Source organism: Oryctolagus cuniculus, chromosome 8, assembly GCF_051225735.1.
Source record: "Oryctolagus cuniculus isolate XC-2025 breed Fujian yellow rabbit chromosome 8, ASM5122573v1, whole genome shotgun sequence".
Taxonomy (NCBI): Eukaryota; Metazoa; Chordata; class Mammalia; order Lagomorpha; family Leporidae; genus Oryctolagus; species Oryctolagus cuniculus.
In genome coordinates, this window is record NC_142874.1 from 119389300 (window position 1) to 119407688 (window position 18389).

Sequence of the window (18389 nt, forward strand, 5' to 3'; positions counted from 1 at the left end):
CCTCTTACTCTGCCTAATTTATAAATTAAACTTTATCATAGGTATGTATATACAGAAAAAACTTGTATAAATAGTATTTGGAACTAGTCCCAGTTTCCTGGGGCATTTGGCACATATCCATGTGGATGTGAGGAGATGACTGTATAACTGAAACACAGGCAGTCTCAAGCCACTGTGGTGTGGGAGACTGGGAAGACAACACGCATGCCCACAGGGAGCTCCATGAACTAGTCTAAGCTGGCTGCACATGGCTTGGCTTTTGATCAGGCCAGTGGATGGCTGGTGAGCAAAATGAGTACCTTTCCTTTCAACACAACTTTGTCTTCCTCTGCCCCCTCAAGAATAGTCAGTCTCACTCAGGCAACTCACTGCAGACTCAGGTGAGTCCAAAGAGGTGCCCAAAGTGCAAGATTTAAGGAGCACTCGTAAGATCACGCAACTGCAAGTGCTCAGTGAGGACGTCCTGCAGTTCGCACTGCAGACAGTTCAATGGCCACAGGCTACCTTCATCCAACAACAGCAAGTGGACCAGCCCCTCGCTGAGGCATCCACATCACCACTTCCTTTCCCAGGCCTTTTTTTTTTTTTTAAGATTTTGTTTATTTATTTGAGAGGTGGAGTTGGGGGGGGGGGAGGGAGAAAGGGCTTCCATCTGCTGGTTCACCCCCTAAATGACCACAATGGCTGGAGCTGAGCTGATCTGAAGCCAGGAGCCAGGAGCCTCTTCCATGTCTCCCATGATGGTGCAGGCCATCTTGCACTGCTTTCCCAGGCCATTAGCAGAGAGCTGGATAGGAAAAGGAGTAGCTGCTGGATCTTGAACTGGTGCCCATATAGGATGCTGGTGCCACAGGCGGAGGCTTAGCCCACTACGCCACGGAGCTGGCCCTCTCTTATCCAGGCTTTTTAATCTCATAGTTCCTTGGCTAGATTGAGTCACAGTCTCAAAGTCTATTCCACTTCTGAGGGCTCTTCCTGTGCTCACACTGCTGGACACAGCAGCAATTTTTGGTTAAGACAGTCAATCAGTTGCAAGAGCCAATGCCAACCTCTCCCCAGCTCAGTTTCACAGAACAATGGAAGCAGGGAATACAGCACACTGTTTGGCAGTAGCATGGTATCAGCCACATTCCCCCAGTGGAAGTACTCAGAGCAGCCCAGGACTGTTCTTCAGCTCCCCAAATGACGCTCAGGTACAAGGAAACAAGATCACACAGGCTGTGCAGAGCTCCCCTGCTTCAGTCTCCTGCCACGTATGTTCTCTTGAACCTACAAAGGACTGGTACATAAATCCTGTTCTTCCAGGACTCAAGAAGGAGAACACCCAGGTATGACACAGCACATTCAGGAAGGCTTAAAGCAGTGCCCCTCCTCTCCGTCCACCACGCCCCCCCCCCCCCCCGACCCCAGCACCAAGTATTTATAGTTCATTCACAATCCTCCCAGCTCAGGTGCACTTTACCACGCACGGTCTACGCTTACTACAGGCAGTGTCGCACTGTTACAGAGCTGGCATCCACTTTCAGCAGATCACATGAAAGTGCAAGACGATCAAGAGCAGGCTGTCTTCACAGGAGCAAGGGTATTACTGACCTGCACCTATCCCGAGGCCCAACTTTCCCATAAAATTTCAGAATGTGGGAACAGAAAAGTACCCTAAAACCTTCCAGACCAAAACAAAACAAAGTCTCACTGAAAATCTCAGTAATTAGAATGGCTTCACACTTTACAGCAGCAGCTCCCGAAACTAAAAGTAACTAGAAAAACAGCTTCAAAATTGCAGGGAAAAATAACTATTAAAACAGAAACACATATCGACAGAAATTATTACTTCAATTTAAAAGTAGATCTTTCATGGGGCCAGTGCTGTGGTGCAGCAGGTTAACACCCTGGCCTGAAGCACTAGCATCCCATACGGGTGCTCCTCTTCCAAGCCAGCTCTCTGCTATGGCCTGGGAAAGCAGAAGATGGTCCAAGGCCTTGGGCCCCTGCACCCATGTGGGAGACCTGGAAGAAGCTCCCGGCTTCAGATCGGCACAGCTCTGGCCATTGCAGCCAACTGGGGAGTGAACCATGGGATGGAAGACCTCTCTCTCTCTCTGCCTCTCCTCTCTCTGTGTAACTCTTTCAAATAAATAAATAAATCTTTAAAAAAAAAAAAAAAGTAGATCTTTCAGTCCTGCAAAGTCTTAGAAAACTGGCCTCAATGTATCGTCTGTCAGAAAACTCCTGAAGAACCCCCAACTGCACTCTGCCAAACAAAGGAGTAATTCAAGAAAGAGTTGCAAATCCAAGAAACAGTGGATGGCTCCCGGGGGAGAAGCAAACTCTCAGAATGGCACTGAGATTTCGGGACATACGGCAGTGCTAATGGGCCTATCCTAGAGGAAGATGGGGGAAAGCAGGAGGGAAGGCAGGTGAGAAAGTAATATGGCCCAAAATATGATTTCTTTTTTTTTTTTTTTTGGACAGGCAGAGTGGACAGTGAGAGAGAGAGAGACAGAGAGAAAGGTCTTCCTTTGCCGTTGGTTCACCCTCCAATGGCCGCCGCGGCCGGCGCGCTGCGGCCGGCGCACCGCGCTGATCCGATGGCAGGAGCCAGGAGCCAGGTGCTTTTCCTGGTCTCCCATGGGGTGCAGGGCCCAAGCACCTGGGCCATCCTCCACTGCACTCCCTGGCCACAGCAGAGAGCTGGCCTGGAAGAGGGGCAACCGGGACAGTAATCCGGCGCCCCGACCGGGACTAGAACCTGGTGTGCTGGCGCCGCTAGGCGGAGGATTAGCCTAGTGAGCCGCGGCGCCGGCCCAAAGTATGATTTCTATCAACGGATGTGGAGGTGAATTATTGATGGGATATAAAAAAAACTAATGAAACCAACAAAAAGCATACAGTAATCCTGGGTAAGAGAGACCTTAAGCCTAGGCAAACAACTGTCTCCACAATGATATATCTTCACTATACCAGAGAAGCACAAGAGGGAAGGAAGTATACATGCTGGGATATCAGGTACTTTTGGTTTACTGATCTGTCACTTCTTTTTTTCTAACTTGAAAGGCAGAGACACATGCACAGAGCACTCCATTGGCTAGTTAACTTCCCAACTGCCCATAATAGCAGGGCCTCGGCCAGGCTGAAACTAGGAGCCTGGAACTCAATCCTGGTCTCCCATATGGGTGGCAGGAACCCAACTACTTGAGCCACCATTTTCTGCCTCCCAGGGTCTACATAAGCAGAAAGCTGGGATTCAGAGTCGAGCCAGGACTCAATCCCAAGCATTCCAATATGGAATGTGGGTGTCCAGACTGCTAGGCTAAATGTTGGCCCCAACAATCATTTCTAATTCCCTTCTCCCCTGTATCTCTCACTACAGAGACAGTTCCTGTCTAAGCTTCTCTTACAGCCATGGGTGACCAAGAAACTCTTCTAGTCAATGACACGCAATCAGAAGTCTGTTAAGGATTTCAGAGAAAGCCTTTACCATCCTTCTGAAAACTAGGAAGTTTTGGCTGTTATCTCCTTTCTCTGTTTGTCTTGGTCATGGATTGATGCTAACAGCTGTTAACAGTCACACTGCACACTTGAATCAACAAACCAGGCTACAGAGAAACACTACTAAAAGATGATCAACAAGATGCCATTTTCATAGGGGAAAGGGTGTAGACAGGAGAAACATGCTAAGGATGGTGGGATGGAAAGAAAGAATTAGAGTTACTTAAGGAACTACTGTACCAATTCTACACAGCCTATCATGAGACTCACTACATGAAAATTAGATCAGGTTTTCTGTTACTTACAGCTAAAAGCAATAGAGAAGTCTTAATTAAAAATATTCATTCTCTATAGTGGGTGGTCAACAGGTGATGTCTATGAATCAAGAAATAACATGCTGAGCATGCTATGTACCCAGAAAAATAAAGTGCCTGAAAACCCTAAGTTAAAAATGGATGCCACTGAGGGGTGGCACCTGCGGCTAGGTAGGGCAGGGGATTGCTATTTTCCACCATAAACTTACAGCAGGGTTTCTCAGCATCGGCACTGCTGACATTTTGGGCAACACAATTCTTTGCTGCAGGGGGCTGTCCCACGTATTCCTTGGCAGCATTCCTGGCATCCATCCATTAGATGCCAGCACCAATCCCCCGCTGCCCCCTGCTGTGGCAACCAAAAATAAATGTGAGCAATGCCCAATGACCCTGTGGGGCAAAACTGCTTCTGGTTCAAAACCAATGCATTCTAATATTTTATTTTTAACACTTAATAATGCTGCAAATGTAGTATTTTGATAAAATTAAATAGTATGAAAAGGGTTTGACTGGAAACCACCAATGTCATCTGTCCTTTTAAACCCCACTCATTCTTCCTACCTCACCTATCCCTGGACTTAAGAATCCCACTCTTGGGGCCAGCACTGTAGTGTAGCGGGTTTAGCTGCGGCCTGAAGTGCCGGCATCCCATATGGGCACCGGTTTGAGTCCCAGCTGCTCCACTTGTGATCCCACTGTCTTCTATGGCCTGGGAAAGCAGTAGAAGATGGCCCAAGTCCTTGGGCCCCTGCACCTGCATGGGAGACCTGGAAGAAGCTCTTGGCTCCTGGTTTTAGATCGGCACAGCTCTAGCGGATGCAGCCATCTGGGGAGTGAACCAGTGGATGGAAAACTCTCTCTCTGTGTATAACTCTGACTTTCGAATAAATAAATAAATCTTAAAAAAAAAAAAAGACCCCACTCCTTTCCTCCCAAATCAGCACAGTCAGAACAGAAGCACTTACCACCTAGAAATGCACACTCATAATGGCTGCAGGTCTTGTTTGTGCTTTGAAGGATGAGGTTACTGCTATTCTCGCCCTGTGACACTTGAAAAATCTCATTCATAGGTATTAAAACAGTTTTCTCACTTTTTTGATCAACAAGCTTTTCAACATCAACTCCAAAGCATGTGTTGATGGTCAACACACTGTGGTCAGTGGCAGCCTGCGGTTTGGTTGAATATGCCAAAGTGATACGGCCAAGCCTGGCTTGGTTTAGCCCTCCAAATGTAAACGAAGTGTCCCGGCTGGAATACACCACGTGTTTGTAACTCTGCTCACAAGGTCTTCTCAGCAACTGCAGGGCTCTCGTCAGGTAAAAATGAAAAGCTTTGAACTGGAAGCTATAGATATAGTCTTTTCGGGACTGGCCAGCCATATCCACAGCTTTGCTGAACTGATGGTAAAAGGGAGTTTGCTCTTGAGCTTCAGAAAGATACGCCATCAGGGCTATTCCATGGTTATCCCTGAAATTCACAGGAAGAAGGACCCGAGTCTTCCGGGCTTCCCACTTGACTTTTGCATTTTCCCACACACTTTCTAGGAGCTGCTGGTTAGCCTTTTCCTCCTTGAGCAGCTGGGGAACGTATTTGATTTCCATCTTGTCAGTACACTTCTGGTATTCATCGTCGAATGCATCATCTGCCATGTCTAGCACTTGAGCCTTCACCTTCAAAGGAAAAGGAAATTAATATTGCTGAAATAGGATCTTTTGTGTGTAACACTTTCTCTCACATTATTACACCTTCCCTCTCACTCCCTGACAAGAAACCCTCCTTACTTAGAACCAACTTGGATTATGTTTTTGATGCAGGAAATATATTACATTGCTATAGATAATTTTTCAGTTGTGACATATCTGGATGAAAGAGTAAATAAATACTGGTGGATGAGAACTGTTCCTGTAGCTCATTTATCTGAACACTGTAGGGTACAGAACAATAATAAGCATGAAAATGAAGATCCAGGTGGCCGTCCTGGCCTTAAACAGTATTCTAGTTGCCTATCTTCAAACCCTCAACTGTAGGGAAAATCTGAAATATCATGTGTAAAAGACAGCACCATGATAAATACATAATGGCAAATATGGGCTCGGATTGGCGCAGCTCCGGCCATTGTGGCCATTTGGGGAGTGAACTAACGGAAGACCTTTCTCTCTGTCTCTGTCTGTAACTCTGTCAAATAAATAAATAAAATCTTTGAAAAAAAAAAGTACAATTCTGTCTTCATAACAATTTTTATGAAAGGATGAGCAAATAATTATTAATACTATTTTACAAACGAAGGTAAACGGCCAGCAGTATCAGAAACTGTCTTGATTGCTAGCCACAGAATATTCTGCTGGGGATGTTAATGAGACCCCTGCACTCCTGGATTTGTAGGTCAGTCTCTCAGCGTGGGAATTTGAGCTTCAAGAGATCAAGTCACCGCCATCTCACAGCCAAGAAATGCTCTTTTCTCTACAGCACAGAATGTACCAGAGTGTAGCTTGGACACTAATGCCTGATTTATCTTCAAGACTTTCACACAGTGTAAGACACCGGACCCTGAAATCACCTCCCTCATTCTCACACTTATCAGACTTGATCCACTATGTTCCTGCTTCTCTAGGCCTCTAATCAGTTTCCACATGTCTAATTTTAGACACCAAGCCTTTCTGGCCAGACACCCCAGCTGATTGTGTGTTCTGTACAGTGCGTGCCTTGAGCAATGACAAAGTTCACAAATGCCACCACCATTCAGGGACAACTGAATGGATATTAAGAAACAGGTACAAAAGGCTATATGAATTAGCTGACCTTATTTTCTTTCTCTGATTTATTCACTGAAACAAAAGCTCATACTGATGAAATTCAATTATGAGAAACTTATTGCAAAAACAGTGGAAATGACTTCAGTGTTCAAGGAGAGAAATTGGTCACATAAATTATTGAACATTCAAACAAATACATCAAAATTAAGTTGCGAAGGTTATTTAAAATGCAAATTAAAATGAGGAAACACTAATTCACACCTATCAGGTGGGCTATCATAACACAAAAACAAAAGCAAAAATGGAAAATAACACAAGGGTGTGGAGAAACTGGAACCCTAGGACACTACTGGACTGTTAATATGGTATAGCTACTGTAGAGAGTGGTTTGGAAATATTTCAAAAAGTTAAACATAGGGGCTGGCATTGTGGCATAGCAGGTAAAGCCATACCCTGAAGCACTGGGATCCCATGGGGATGCTGGATTGTGTCCCTGATGCACCACTTCAGATCCAGTTCCCCGCTAATGCCCTGGGAAAACCAGCGGAAGATGGCCCAAGTGTTTGGGCCCTTGCCACCCACACAGGACACCTTGACGAAGCTCTTGGCTCCTGGCTTCAGCCTACTATAGCGCTAGCCATTGTGTGGCCATCTATGGAGTGAATTAGTGTACGGAAGATTTCTCTTTCAAAATAATAAAATTTTTAAGAGTAAAATAAAAATAAGAATCCTTAAAGATTCAACTGCAAATAAATTAATAAAGGTTCTGGAAAAAGAAAAATACCGAGTGTCAGAAAGTAGTCATATATAGTAAAAACCATGTAACAAAATAATGCATCATTATCTTATTTGGAGAACACATGGCATTTTCTGAATATTTAATGACATCAAGAGACATGTGGCATAGCACTAACTTAAAAAAGGAAAAAAAAGTACTACATATAGCGTAAATCCGTTTTTGTCAAGTAAATACCCACATACAGAAAAAAAGACAGAAAAAAAAAGGCCATATACCAAGGTAGTTCAGAAAGTTTGTGGAAGGGGCTGGTGCTGTGGTGCGGTGGGTTAAAGCCCTAGGCTGCAGCGCCAGCATCCCATATGTGCGCCAGTTCAAGTCCAGGCTGCTCTATTTCTGATCCAGCTCTCTGCTAATGCTCCTGGGAAAGCAGCAGAGGATGATGACCCAGGTGTTTGGGCCCCTGCACCCAGGTGGGAGCCTGGAAGAAGCTCCTGGCTTCAGCTTGGCTCAGCTCCAGCCACTGCAGCCATTTGGGGAGTGAACCAACAGATGGAAGACCTCTCTCACTCTCTGCCTCTGCCTCTCTGTAACACTGCCTTTGAAATAAATGAAATAAATCTTTAAAAAAAAGTTTGTGGAAAAAACAGAATCAAAAGATAAGCTTATTTTTGTTTACAAAAATTGAAATCCATGCATAAGAGGTATATTCAAAAAGTTCATGGAAAATGCTTATTAGAAACAAATTGGGGCCAGCGCTTTGGTGTAGCAGGTGAAGCTGCGACCTGCAGTGCCAGCATCACATAGGGGTGCTGGTTCATGTCCTGGCCACTCCATTTCTGATCCAGCTCTCTGCTGTGGCCTGGGAAAGCAGTACAAGATGGCCCAAGTCCTTGGGCCCTGCACCCACATGGGAGATCCGGAAGCTCCTGGCTTCAGATTGGCACAGCTCCGGCCATTGTGGCCAACTGGGGAGTGAACCAGCAGATCGAAGACCTCCCTCTCTCTGCCTCCTTCTTCCTATGTATAACTAACTTTCAAATAAATAAATAAATCTTTAAAAAAAATACAAATAAATCTATGCATTTTTCAAACATGTTTTGCATCAAAGTAAATTTTCCTTTTAATTCCATTTTTCCACAAACCTTCTGAAGTCTACTCGCATACCAACACACGGGTAGAGTAGAAAAATATACTAAATGTAAGAAATATATGAAAATGGTCATTATATAATCCCTCTGAGGGAAGAGATTGTGGATACTTTTAATTTTCCTTTTTTAAACTTAATTTTAATATTTTGAACTTTCTACAATTAACATGTATTACATCTGTAAAATGAAAATAAAACCACTTGTGATAAATTCACATATTATTCACATGTATTTCACATATATTCATTCCTGTTTACCTGCTCTCATTTCCATCATCAATCCACAGAGATGTTTCAGGCGATGTTAAATCTAGAGTTCCCATTCCAGTGACCACACGCTTCCCATTCCCAGCATTACCTGGAAGACGTCCATTAGAATCATGGCTGCCAGCAGCACGGTGACCACTTCACCATGTCCTGTCTTCATTTTTCTCTTCTAAACTAAAAGGAAGAAATTCTAATTTAGCAGACTTTAAAAAGTGGTTGAGAGAAACGCAGCAGGATGATACTACACATTTTCATTCCGGGTAATGGTGGATATTGTGACATGCAGAAAGCTTCGTTTGGTTTTATGTGATGGTCTAACATTAATGCCCTGATTTTCAGATGAGAACTTCAGCGATTTGCTAAAGACTAAATCTGCCCCTTTCCATACTCCTCCAGACATGTCTTTTCTCTCCCACGACACTCACTGAGAGTTATATTGTTTTGTGTCTCTAAATCACCCCTCGGTATGCACAGGAAATACAATCAAACTTAAAAAGTCTCAAATCTGTCCCTTAGCACTCAGACTGTAAAAATTCTCCAGGAACACCCCCCCCCCCCAAGCACACGAGCCATTTCTCTATTACATTTGCAAACTAAGGCATATTTGGCATGAAGATGATGAGACTGGTAGACACACAGATTATTAGAGCTGGTCTCTTTCCTCAAATGTTTGCAGTCAAGAAAAGCCTAAGGATAAAACATGTGTCTTGCGTAACTTTCTGAAGGCAGGAATGAGAATAAGAAGGAACTGGGTAGGCAGCACTTTCAATAAGATTATACAACTCTACTGGCTGAATGCCTAATACTCATTCCAGTACTCATGATATGGGAAGGGGTAAACAGGAGGATAAGAGGCCCTCAACAGCTGACCGTATCCCAGAGCCATCAACCAATTTAGAGATTAGAGAGGTTCCTCCCGCATACCTCCAATACAGCTGCCATTACTGGAGCTGACATGAAACCTCTACTTTATCCTACCATCACCATGCTCCAGATTCCAAAAACAGGAAAGAAAAGCAAGGGAAAGGGAGAGGATCTTCCCTTCTGTAGTCCACTTTGGCCCCAGTTTCCCATCTTTGTTCAGAAGCAGTTTCTTTTGCTAAAGATATTAAAATAAAGTACCAAAATGTCACTTTTGTATTAAAACTTCTCTCTCCAAAAAAGATTTGCAATTCAACACTTGACAGATACCCTGTCATAGGCAGAATGTGCCAAGCAAGATCTGGATCAAGGTTTCCCTGAAAATCCTTGACTTCTGTAATCTCAGTGTAAATAAATCAAAATGTTTACCTGGCTTTTGTGTCTTGGAAGGAGGTTTAAATGATGCTAGGTCTCAAAATGATTCCCCACTCTCAGTGTGGTGAGCGTGTCTTCAGGAGGGGATGTTGTTGACAGTGAGGGCTGAGAAGGGAATGCTTTTCCTTTTATAAACACCCCCAGCTTGGCAGTGGCACATTACCCCACTTGTCTTCCGCTATTTATATCTGGCCCCCACACTATGCCTTGGAATCACCACCATTAACACTTTAAATCTCCAAGTGGCTTGTAAAGCCACAGCGATTCCCTCTAACCACACACAGCATGATTGTTCATTCAGTTCTGAGCCCACAGTTTCGGGCGTCTCTCGGAAAGAAATCCCTTCCCCTTTCTACCCTCTGATACTGAGATGTCAAATGAAAGCCTGGGTGTTCCACTGGCTAAATTATTCACATTTCTAAGGACTGGCTCTGTAAATCATTGGCCATGGTGACCGCCATTACGATTCACTCAACTGGCTTACTATATTTCAGGTACTGTGGCAGGTGTCAGGACACACAAACAACTAAAACAAAGTACTGAAGAGTATTCACAATCTGACAAAAGACACGACTACGCATATTTAACCAAACTACAACAGGTTAATAACCCTAAGTATAGCAAGCTGGTGAGAACACTGCAGAGGGAAGGGCTTGGCAGCGTCTGCAATCACAGCTTTCATTTAAATAAGGTGCACGTGGTAACTATACTCAATTCTGAAGAACACTTAGAATTCATGACTATGGGTAAAGACCCATAAAATGTATTAGGAAATTCATGCATATCAACATCAAAATACATTAAGGAAATGTTGGTAATAGTATTTGGATAAAAGCCCAAAACTGAAAACCACCCAAATGGCCATCAATGGTAGAATGGATAAACTGTGATATAACTATATGATGGAATTTTATATAGCACTGGAAATTAACAGTCTAAGTATATATAACAATGTAGCTAAATCTCACAAACAAAATCTTGAACAAGCCAGAAACAGGTGTGTACTGCATGCTTTGATTTATACAGAGTATAAAGTCAGGCAAAACACGCCCACAGCAACAGCAGTCAGACTAGTGGTCACCAGGGGGTGGATGAAGGGGGCACAAGGGAAGCAGTGGAGATGCTGTTAGGTTCTGAGTGTTGATTACATTGACAATTCAGCTTATAAAAATTCGCCAAGCTATATATTTGGGCATTTTTCTGTACATATATATCACTTCAATGAAACATTTTAAATTACCATGAAGTACATGTACATTCACACCATCTACCTCTACTCTTCAGATCCTTCTAAAACTTCTACCTCTTCCCAGCTTACTGGATAAACAATCTAAGTGAAATATACAAAGCAAACTCCCAGAAACAGTATCACTTACAAATGGAGGGGGAAATTTGGTTATAAAGGAAAAAGAGGGGTTGCACATCTTTTTAAGTGTTAGGTTCACTATGATAAAGCTTTTAAGTCTCAGGCACATGGGCTTACAGGAAATGAGATAGTTGGATTCTCCTGTCTCTGGCTTCCAAAAATGTACCAGATTCACCTACCCATCAACAAAAGATTGAGTTAACAGAGACCTAACAATGGATGAAATTCATGACAACTTTGGCTTTGTTCATCCCTAAATGGTTTTGTCTGTTTCTGGTTTTTAACTCTTGATTCCCTGTGTTCATTCATTCAACAAATATTTGAGTCCTTACAATGTACAAGGCACTACTTTAAGTACTGGCATGTATCAGTGAACAAAACTGCTAACTATCTTGTCCTTATGAAGTGTATGTTCTTGTGGGAGGAGGCAGCCAAATAACTAAAATAAAGTACATTATGTACGGCAGAATACAGTCAGCACCACTTTCACTTTGAAGTAGCACCAAGGAGACTGGGAGTTCCTGGAGAGGCTCCAGTTTAGACGGGATGGTTAGGGAGCACTCACTGAGGTGAGATTTGAGCAGAGACTTGAAGGCGATGAGGAGAACAGTCATGAGGATTGTGATGAAAGAATGGTCAAGCAGAGGGAACAGCAAGTGCTGAAGTCCTGGGGCAGGATTCTGCCTGGTTTTATTCAATGTCAATACAACTGGAGCAAAAGAGAGTAGTAAGGAAGAGTAGTGTAAGTGGACACAAGGGGTCTGTTCACTTGCGGTGTTGCCAAATCATCAGCTTTAAGTGGGAGTTGCTCAGAGATAGCTTTGTTCACTTGGGACAAGAAAAGGAGACAGTGGGATGATACAGAACTCTAAAGAAATTGCCCCCCACCCCCACCCCCAGAGAAGCTTGCCAGGGCTTTTATAGTTAGGTAAGTTAGGAGTGTGTTTAGGATGTATAAAAAGGCAATGGGAGGACTCTTGTTTCTTGCAATACACATTTTATATATCGTATAAAATACACATTGCTTTCCTTGCTTCTGGTGGATTGGTCCCCTCTGAGTACAATATTGCAAGATAAACTTTCATGAAATAGCTCACACAAGTAAACTGTTTCAGATGATCTGCCCCGGTTTTTGTGCCCCTCTGCTGCCTTGGTTACAGTATAGGAGAAAAGGTCAGAGAGGGAAGGCTGGTGGGAAGATCATGTCAGTCTCTATAAACACTGGCTTTTACTCCAGGAGAGAGTGAGCAGATCACAAGGTTACAAGCAGAAGTGTGACATAGTCAGACTCATTCTTTACCACAGCAGAGATGACGGTGACCTGAACCAGCATAGTAGCAGCAAAGGTAAGGAGAAGCGTGCTGTGAGTGTCGTTGTTGTTGTTAAGGTGGTAAGCAGCAGATTTGCATGTTTTTTTTTGTTGTTTGGTTGTTAGAAACAGGCCCTTTTTACTGAACTGGTTAAAATTCTACTTTTGAAGATCAAATTAAATATTAGAATTTCCTGATGAGATAGGATGAGAAAGTATTTTTAGGTTCTAAAAATCTATATTTTCAAGGAGTAATAACTCACAAAAGATGAATGGGAATGACCTACTTATCACGACAATGAAAACCTCTAGACTTCAATGAAGGGTATGTTTGGAAGACTGAGGCAGCTGCAGGCACTGGCAGACTGGCTGCAGGAGAGAGACGAGTAAAGGACCTCTGGGAGGACACGGCTGTCACAGATGGAAACAGGGGAACTCCACGTGCAGCAAGTGTCCTGAAGGTCAAGTGAAGACGACATTTTCAGGAAAAAGGAAAGATCAAAAGTGTCAAGTGCTTCTGATAGTATGATGAAGAATAAGGACCAATCACTAGATTAAGCAATGTATGAGGATGAAAGCCTGGTTGGAATGGTCTGAGAGGGAAAGAAGAAAGAAGGGAAAATGGAGAGAGCCAACATACTCAACTTTTTCAAGAAGTTTTTCTGTAAAGCACAGAAAATAAATGAGACAATATGGTGGGTTTGGGGAAAAATAAAGTTTTCAAGAGAATTTTTTTTTTGGCCAGGAGATTTTTTAAAAAATGGAAAATAATAGCATGTTTGGATAATAATCCAGGAGAGAGGGTAAAAAAGGTAATATAGGAGAGAAAGGGAAGAATGACTGAATCCTTTCCTTCAGCAGGCAGAAGGGGATGAGACTTAGCCTACAAATAGGTGGAAGAGCCTTACCTAAGAGCAAGAACAGTTCACCTAATATGAACAGGAGGGAAGGCACAGATGCTGGCAGATGCTGTCAACTAGAGGTTGTAATCGTGAGAATTCTTTTCCAATTGCTTCAATTTTCTCAAAAAAGAGGTGGTAAAAAAAGAAAATATGAAGATCAAAGTGTTAGAGATTTAAAGACTGGAGAAGATGTAAAATAATCATCTAAAAAAGTAGAAGAGTGAATGCAAAAATGACTGAGCTACAGTTAGGGCCTATTTGACTTAAAAATAAAAAAAAAAAACTCAAGATGTTGTGTTCTTTTCCAGCTATATTCAGTTCCCTGAGTAATAGAGAATAAGCAAAATTGAGTTGTAGATTTTCCAAGCAAGGAAAGGACTGATTTTAATTACTGATTATGGGCAAGAGATTTGAATTCACACTTCCCCAAGAAGATTTGTGAATCTTTTTTACAACAGTAAATGATAAGCAAGTCATTAAAACAGTGGTGATGTTACTACTTACAAACAGTAAATGATATTTAAAATCATTAGCCACTGAGTAAATGTAAATTAAAGCTTCTGTTACATCCACAGAATGGTTACAATTAAGGGCTAACATCATGAAATGTTGATGAGGGTGTAGAGCAACAGAAACTCTCGTATGTTGCTGGGGGAAATGCAAAATGACACAGCTACTTTTGAAAACACTGGGCAGTTTTTGTAAAGTTAAACATATACATACTGTAAAACTCAGTGATCCCAGTCCTAGGAATTTATTCAAGAAATGCAAGCATATGCTCACATGGACTTGCAATGAAATACTCATATCAGTTTGACTCATAATACTCAAAAACTAGAAACAACTGAAATGTTCATCAACTAGTAAATGGATAAATAAATGGAATAAAAAGTAAAACATTTTTCAACAAACGTTTTTAAAAACAAACACTACGTGCTATGGCGTAAATGGTAAAGCCACTGCCTGTGAAGTGGGCATCCCATATGGGCGCTGGTTTGAGTCCTGGCTGCTCCAGCTCTCTGCTAATGTACCTGGGAAAGCAGTGGCGGATGGCCCAAGTGACCCCTGCACCCCAGGTGAAAGTCCTGGAGGCAACTCCTGGCTCCTGGCTTCAGGGCAACCCAGCTCCAGCCGTTGTAGCCATTTGGGGAATGGACCAGAAGATGGAGGATCTTCTTCTCTAACTTTACCTTTCAAATACATAGATCTTTTTAAAAAATTAACAATAAAAATACTAAATATAATTATCATAAGACCTAGTGTACATATCGAATGTTCTTGAAAATATACATTCACTGGAGCCATCAAAGAAGGAGGTACCTTTCTCTGAAGGGAGGAGAGAACTTCCACTTTGACTATGACCCTGTCAGAATAAGATCGAAGTCGGTGAACTCAAAAGGCTTCCATAGCCTTGGCAACTCATGACTAGAGCCTAGGGAGATTACTGACGCCATAAACAAGAGTGTCAAATTGTTAAGTCAACAACAGGAGTCACTGTGTACTTACTTCTCATGTGGGATCTGTCCTTAGTGTGTTGTCCAATGTGAAGTAATGCTATAACTAGTATTGAAACAGTATTTTACACTTTGTGTTTCTGTGTGGGTGCAAACTGATGAAATCTTTATTTAATATATACTAAATCGATCTTCTGTATATAAAGATAATTGAAAATGAAAAAAAAAGAAAATATACATTAACACAAAAACATGTACACAAATGTTCACAGCAGTATTATATATGACAGAAAAAAATAGCGGCTCAAGATTTCAACCAAACGTCCATCATCTAATGAATCAAAAAACTAGTTAGTCATACAATTGAATACTCTTAAGCTGTGAGGAGGAATTAAGTTTTTATGAGTTTACATTTATGAAATGTCTAGAATGGATGTAATGTAGATAGTGGGTTTTTTGTCTGGAGATACTTGGAGGAAATGAGGCATGAGGTTTCTTTTTAGAATGATGAAGACATTTTATCACCCCAAAATTTCCCTTTTCAATTGCCTCTCTCCACCCAAGTTCCTGGCAATCACTGATCCGCTTTCTTTCCCAGTTCTGCCTTTTTTTAAAAAGCCTGACTACATACTACATCAGTATGCAGTCTTTGTAACTGACTTCTTAGTCCATTGCGTTGAAATCCATCCCTGCTGCTGCACGTATCAGTAGTTTAAGAATAACTGCAGTGATGGTTGTAAAACCCTGTGACCATCCTAAAAACCACCTGACAGTACACTTCAAATGAGTAAATTGTATGCTGGGTCAACTGTATCTCAATAAGATTTTTTTTTTACTTGATACATGCAACAACACGGGCATGAGAGAACTCTCTCTTTTTGGATAACAAAATGTTTTATATCATAATCACAGGGTGGCTATATGATTTGTCAAAAGTCATAGAATTATACAATTCAAATTGATGATTTCTCTTTATATAAATAACACTTAAATATATTTGATCTTAAAAAAAAAACAACAACAACCAAATCTGCCTTGCCCATGTAACTCTTTGAAATTTTTCTCTATGGGGCCAGAGCTGTGGTATAGCAGGTAGAACTGTGCCTGTAGTGCCGGCATCCCATATGGGCGCCCGTTCAAGTCCCGGCTACTCTACTTCCGATCCAGCTCTCTGCTATGGCCTGGGAAAGCTGTAGATGATGCCCCACGTCCTTGGGCCCTTGCACCTGAATGGGAAACCTGGAAGAAGCTCCTGGCTCCTGGTTTCGGATCAGTGCAGCTCCGGCCATTGCAGCCATCTGGGAGTGAACCAGCAGATGGAAGACCTCATCTCTGCCTCTCCGTAACTCTATCTTTTAAATAAATAAGTAAATCTTTAATAAAAAAAAAAATTGCTTTCTGTAATCCCAGACACACAAAAAACTCTAAAAACAGTAAAGCATCTGTAAAGCCCATGGAAGAGGCTGAAAGGGAGCTGGGCGACCCAAAGGAGCCTAGGTTTGTGAAAACCTGAAAGCAAAATACATGCATCTCGCAGACTGAAGGCCAGCAGGCCATTACAGTAGTGAAAGCAAATTACCATCACCCACAGACCAAGCAGGATCAGACAGCTCAGTGACGACCAAGGACCACTAGAGGTCAGCACCAGAGCAAGATACTGCCACTTTTCCAGGCTCGGAAAAGAACTCTGAATCAGTTAACTAAATATTTACTCAAAGACTGCTTCAATTCAGAAGCGACTAAATTTGAATTGGCCATATTAATGTTTCTACTGTTAGTACACACGGGGATTTGTGAACTAAGATAATTTCCAATACAGAGAAATGCAGTTTCCTCTTGGCACATGGTTCCTCATCTATATCGGCACTCTGATTTTGGGAAAAAATGTAGTTTGTTCTCTGCTGGCTCTACTCGTTAGTCTGTGCTTTTGCAATGGTGATTTTTAATTGCTGGTTAAGTATCTCAGCATTTTCTGTGAATTCTGAGTGCCCAACTGGTAGAACTCCCTGGCATAGCCTGCTGACATTAGGTATTCTCGTCCTATTAAGTGGCTCCATCCTACACTAACTGAGCCCCCTTGCTGGGCATCCTACAGAAGACAGGTGGCTTAGCCTGGCATAGCCTGCTGACATTAGGTATTCTCGTCCTATTAAGTGGCTCCATCCTACACTAACTGAGCCCCTTGCTGGGCCTCTTCTCACAGAAGACAGATGGCTCCTGCTCCCAGTTACCTCCTCGAGGTCCAAGGGAAACCAAGGACTTCTAGCACAACAATCAATTGTGTAGAGCACTAGAAAAGAAGCTTGGTCTTCTCTCAACTTACTCTGCCATTTCATGATTTCCAACTGGATGGACATGGTACTTCTTTTTCAGATTTATTTTACTGAAAGCAGAGAGAGAGAGAGGGAGGGAGGGAGACAGATACACAGAGAGCGCTCTTCCATCCACTGGTTCACTCCCCAAATGGCCACAAAGGTGAGGACCGGGCCTGGCCAAAACTAGGAGCCAGGAGCTTCTTCAGGGTCTTCCATGTGAGTGTAGGGACCTAAACACTTGGACCATCCTCTGCTGCTTTCCCAGGTGCATTAGCAGGGAGCTGGATCAGAAGTGGAGCAGTCAGGACTCAAACCAGCGCCAATAAGGGATGCCAGCACTGCACGTGGTGGCTTAACCTATTGTGCCGCAGCGCAAGCTCCAACATGATACTTTTTAAACAGATCTTGAAAATTCCCCAGCTTGCTCAAGGAAAGACAAAAACAAACACCCACTACCCTCCATTGCTCAGTGACTCCCTGAAACGTATCGGAGTGTTTCTAAACAATCTCAACCCTTTCCAGAGTTTGAGTCCAGAGGAGCAAGGACACAAAAATTTTATCTTTTCCCCTTCTCCTTTTCTGTTCTGGAATCACATCTACTCTCGATTCCTATTAGGGGTATTGCCTACATGCCATCTCCTTCTCTTCTACCTTGTGAACCTCTTCTGGCCTTATCTACCTTTTCCCTCCTCTAGACTAACACTGATTTCATTTTAAAGGTGATTGGGATACAGACAGAACAGATGTCATAATGAGGATGAAACACATCTTGTATTTTCAAAAACAATGTAGATTATAATATTCAATCCAATATTCAATCTATAATGATTATTTATGTTACATATAATATGTAATATTTCATATGTTTACAAATAACAAAACATGTATGTAATATGTAACATGAATAATATATTGATTGGTATAGGATTATGTATACATTCTCATATTTGTGCATATGTCTGTATTGGTAAATTTTAAGCTTTTAGGCTTTACTTCTCAACTTTTTTCCCCTCCTCCACTTAGACACACATTCCTAC

At 42.4% G+C, this 18389-nt stretch overlaps 1 protein-coding gene across 12 annotated transcripts in view; it reads right to left on the reverse strand.

Moving 5' to 3' along the window:
* ART3 (ADP-ribosyltransferase 3 (inactive)) overlaps positions 1-18389 on the reverse strand; it is a 114997-nt gene that overhangs the window by 14090 nt on the left and 82518 nt on the right. For 5 of the 12 annotated variants that reach the window (XM_051819675.3, XM_008267721.5, XM_070047990.1 and 2 more), the window contains exons 2-3: positions 8802-8884; positions 4769-5474 (exon numbers count right to left, since the gene is read on the reverse strand). In XM_051819675.3, coding sequence (XP_051675635.1) covers positions 4769-5474; positions 8802-8870 — 775 coding nt within the window. In that variant the 5' untranslated portion in view covers positions 8871-8884. Of the gene's footprint in view, positions 1-4768; positions 5475-8801; positions 8885-10000; positions 10158-18389 lie in introns of those variants that run through there. The other 7 variants (XM_070047992.2, XM_051819673.3, XM_051819674.2 and 4 more) reach the window with 3 other exon arrangements.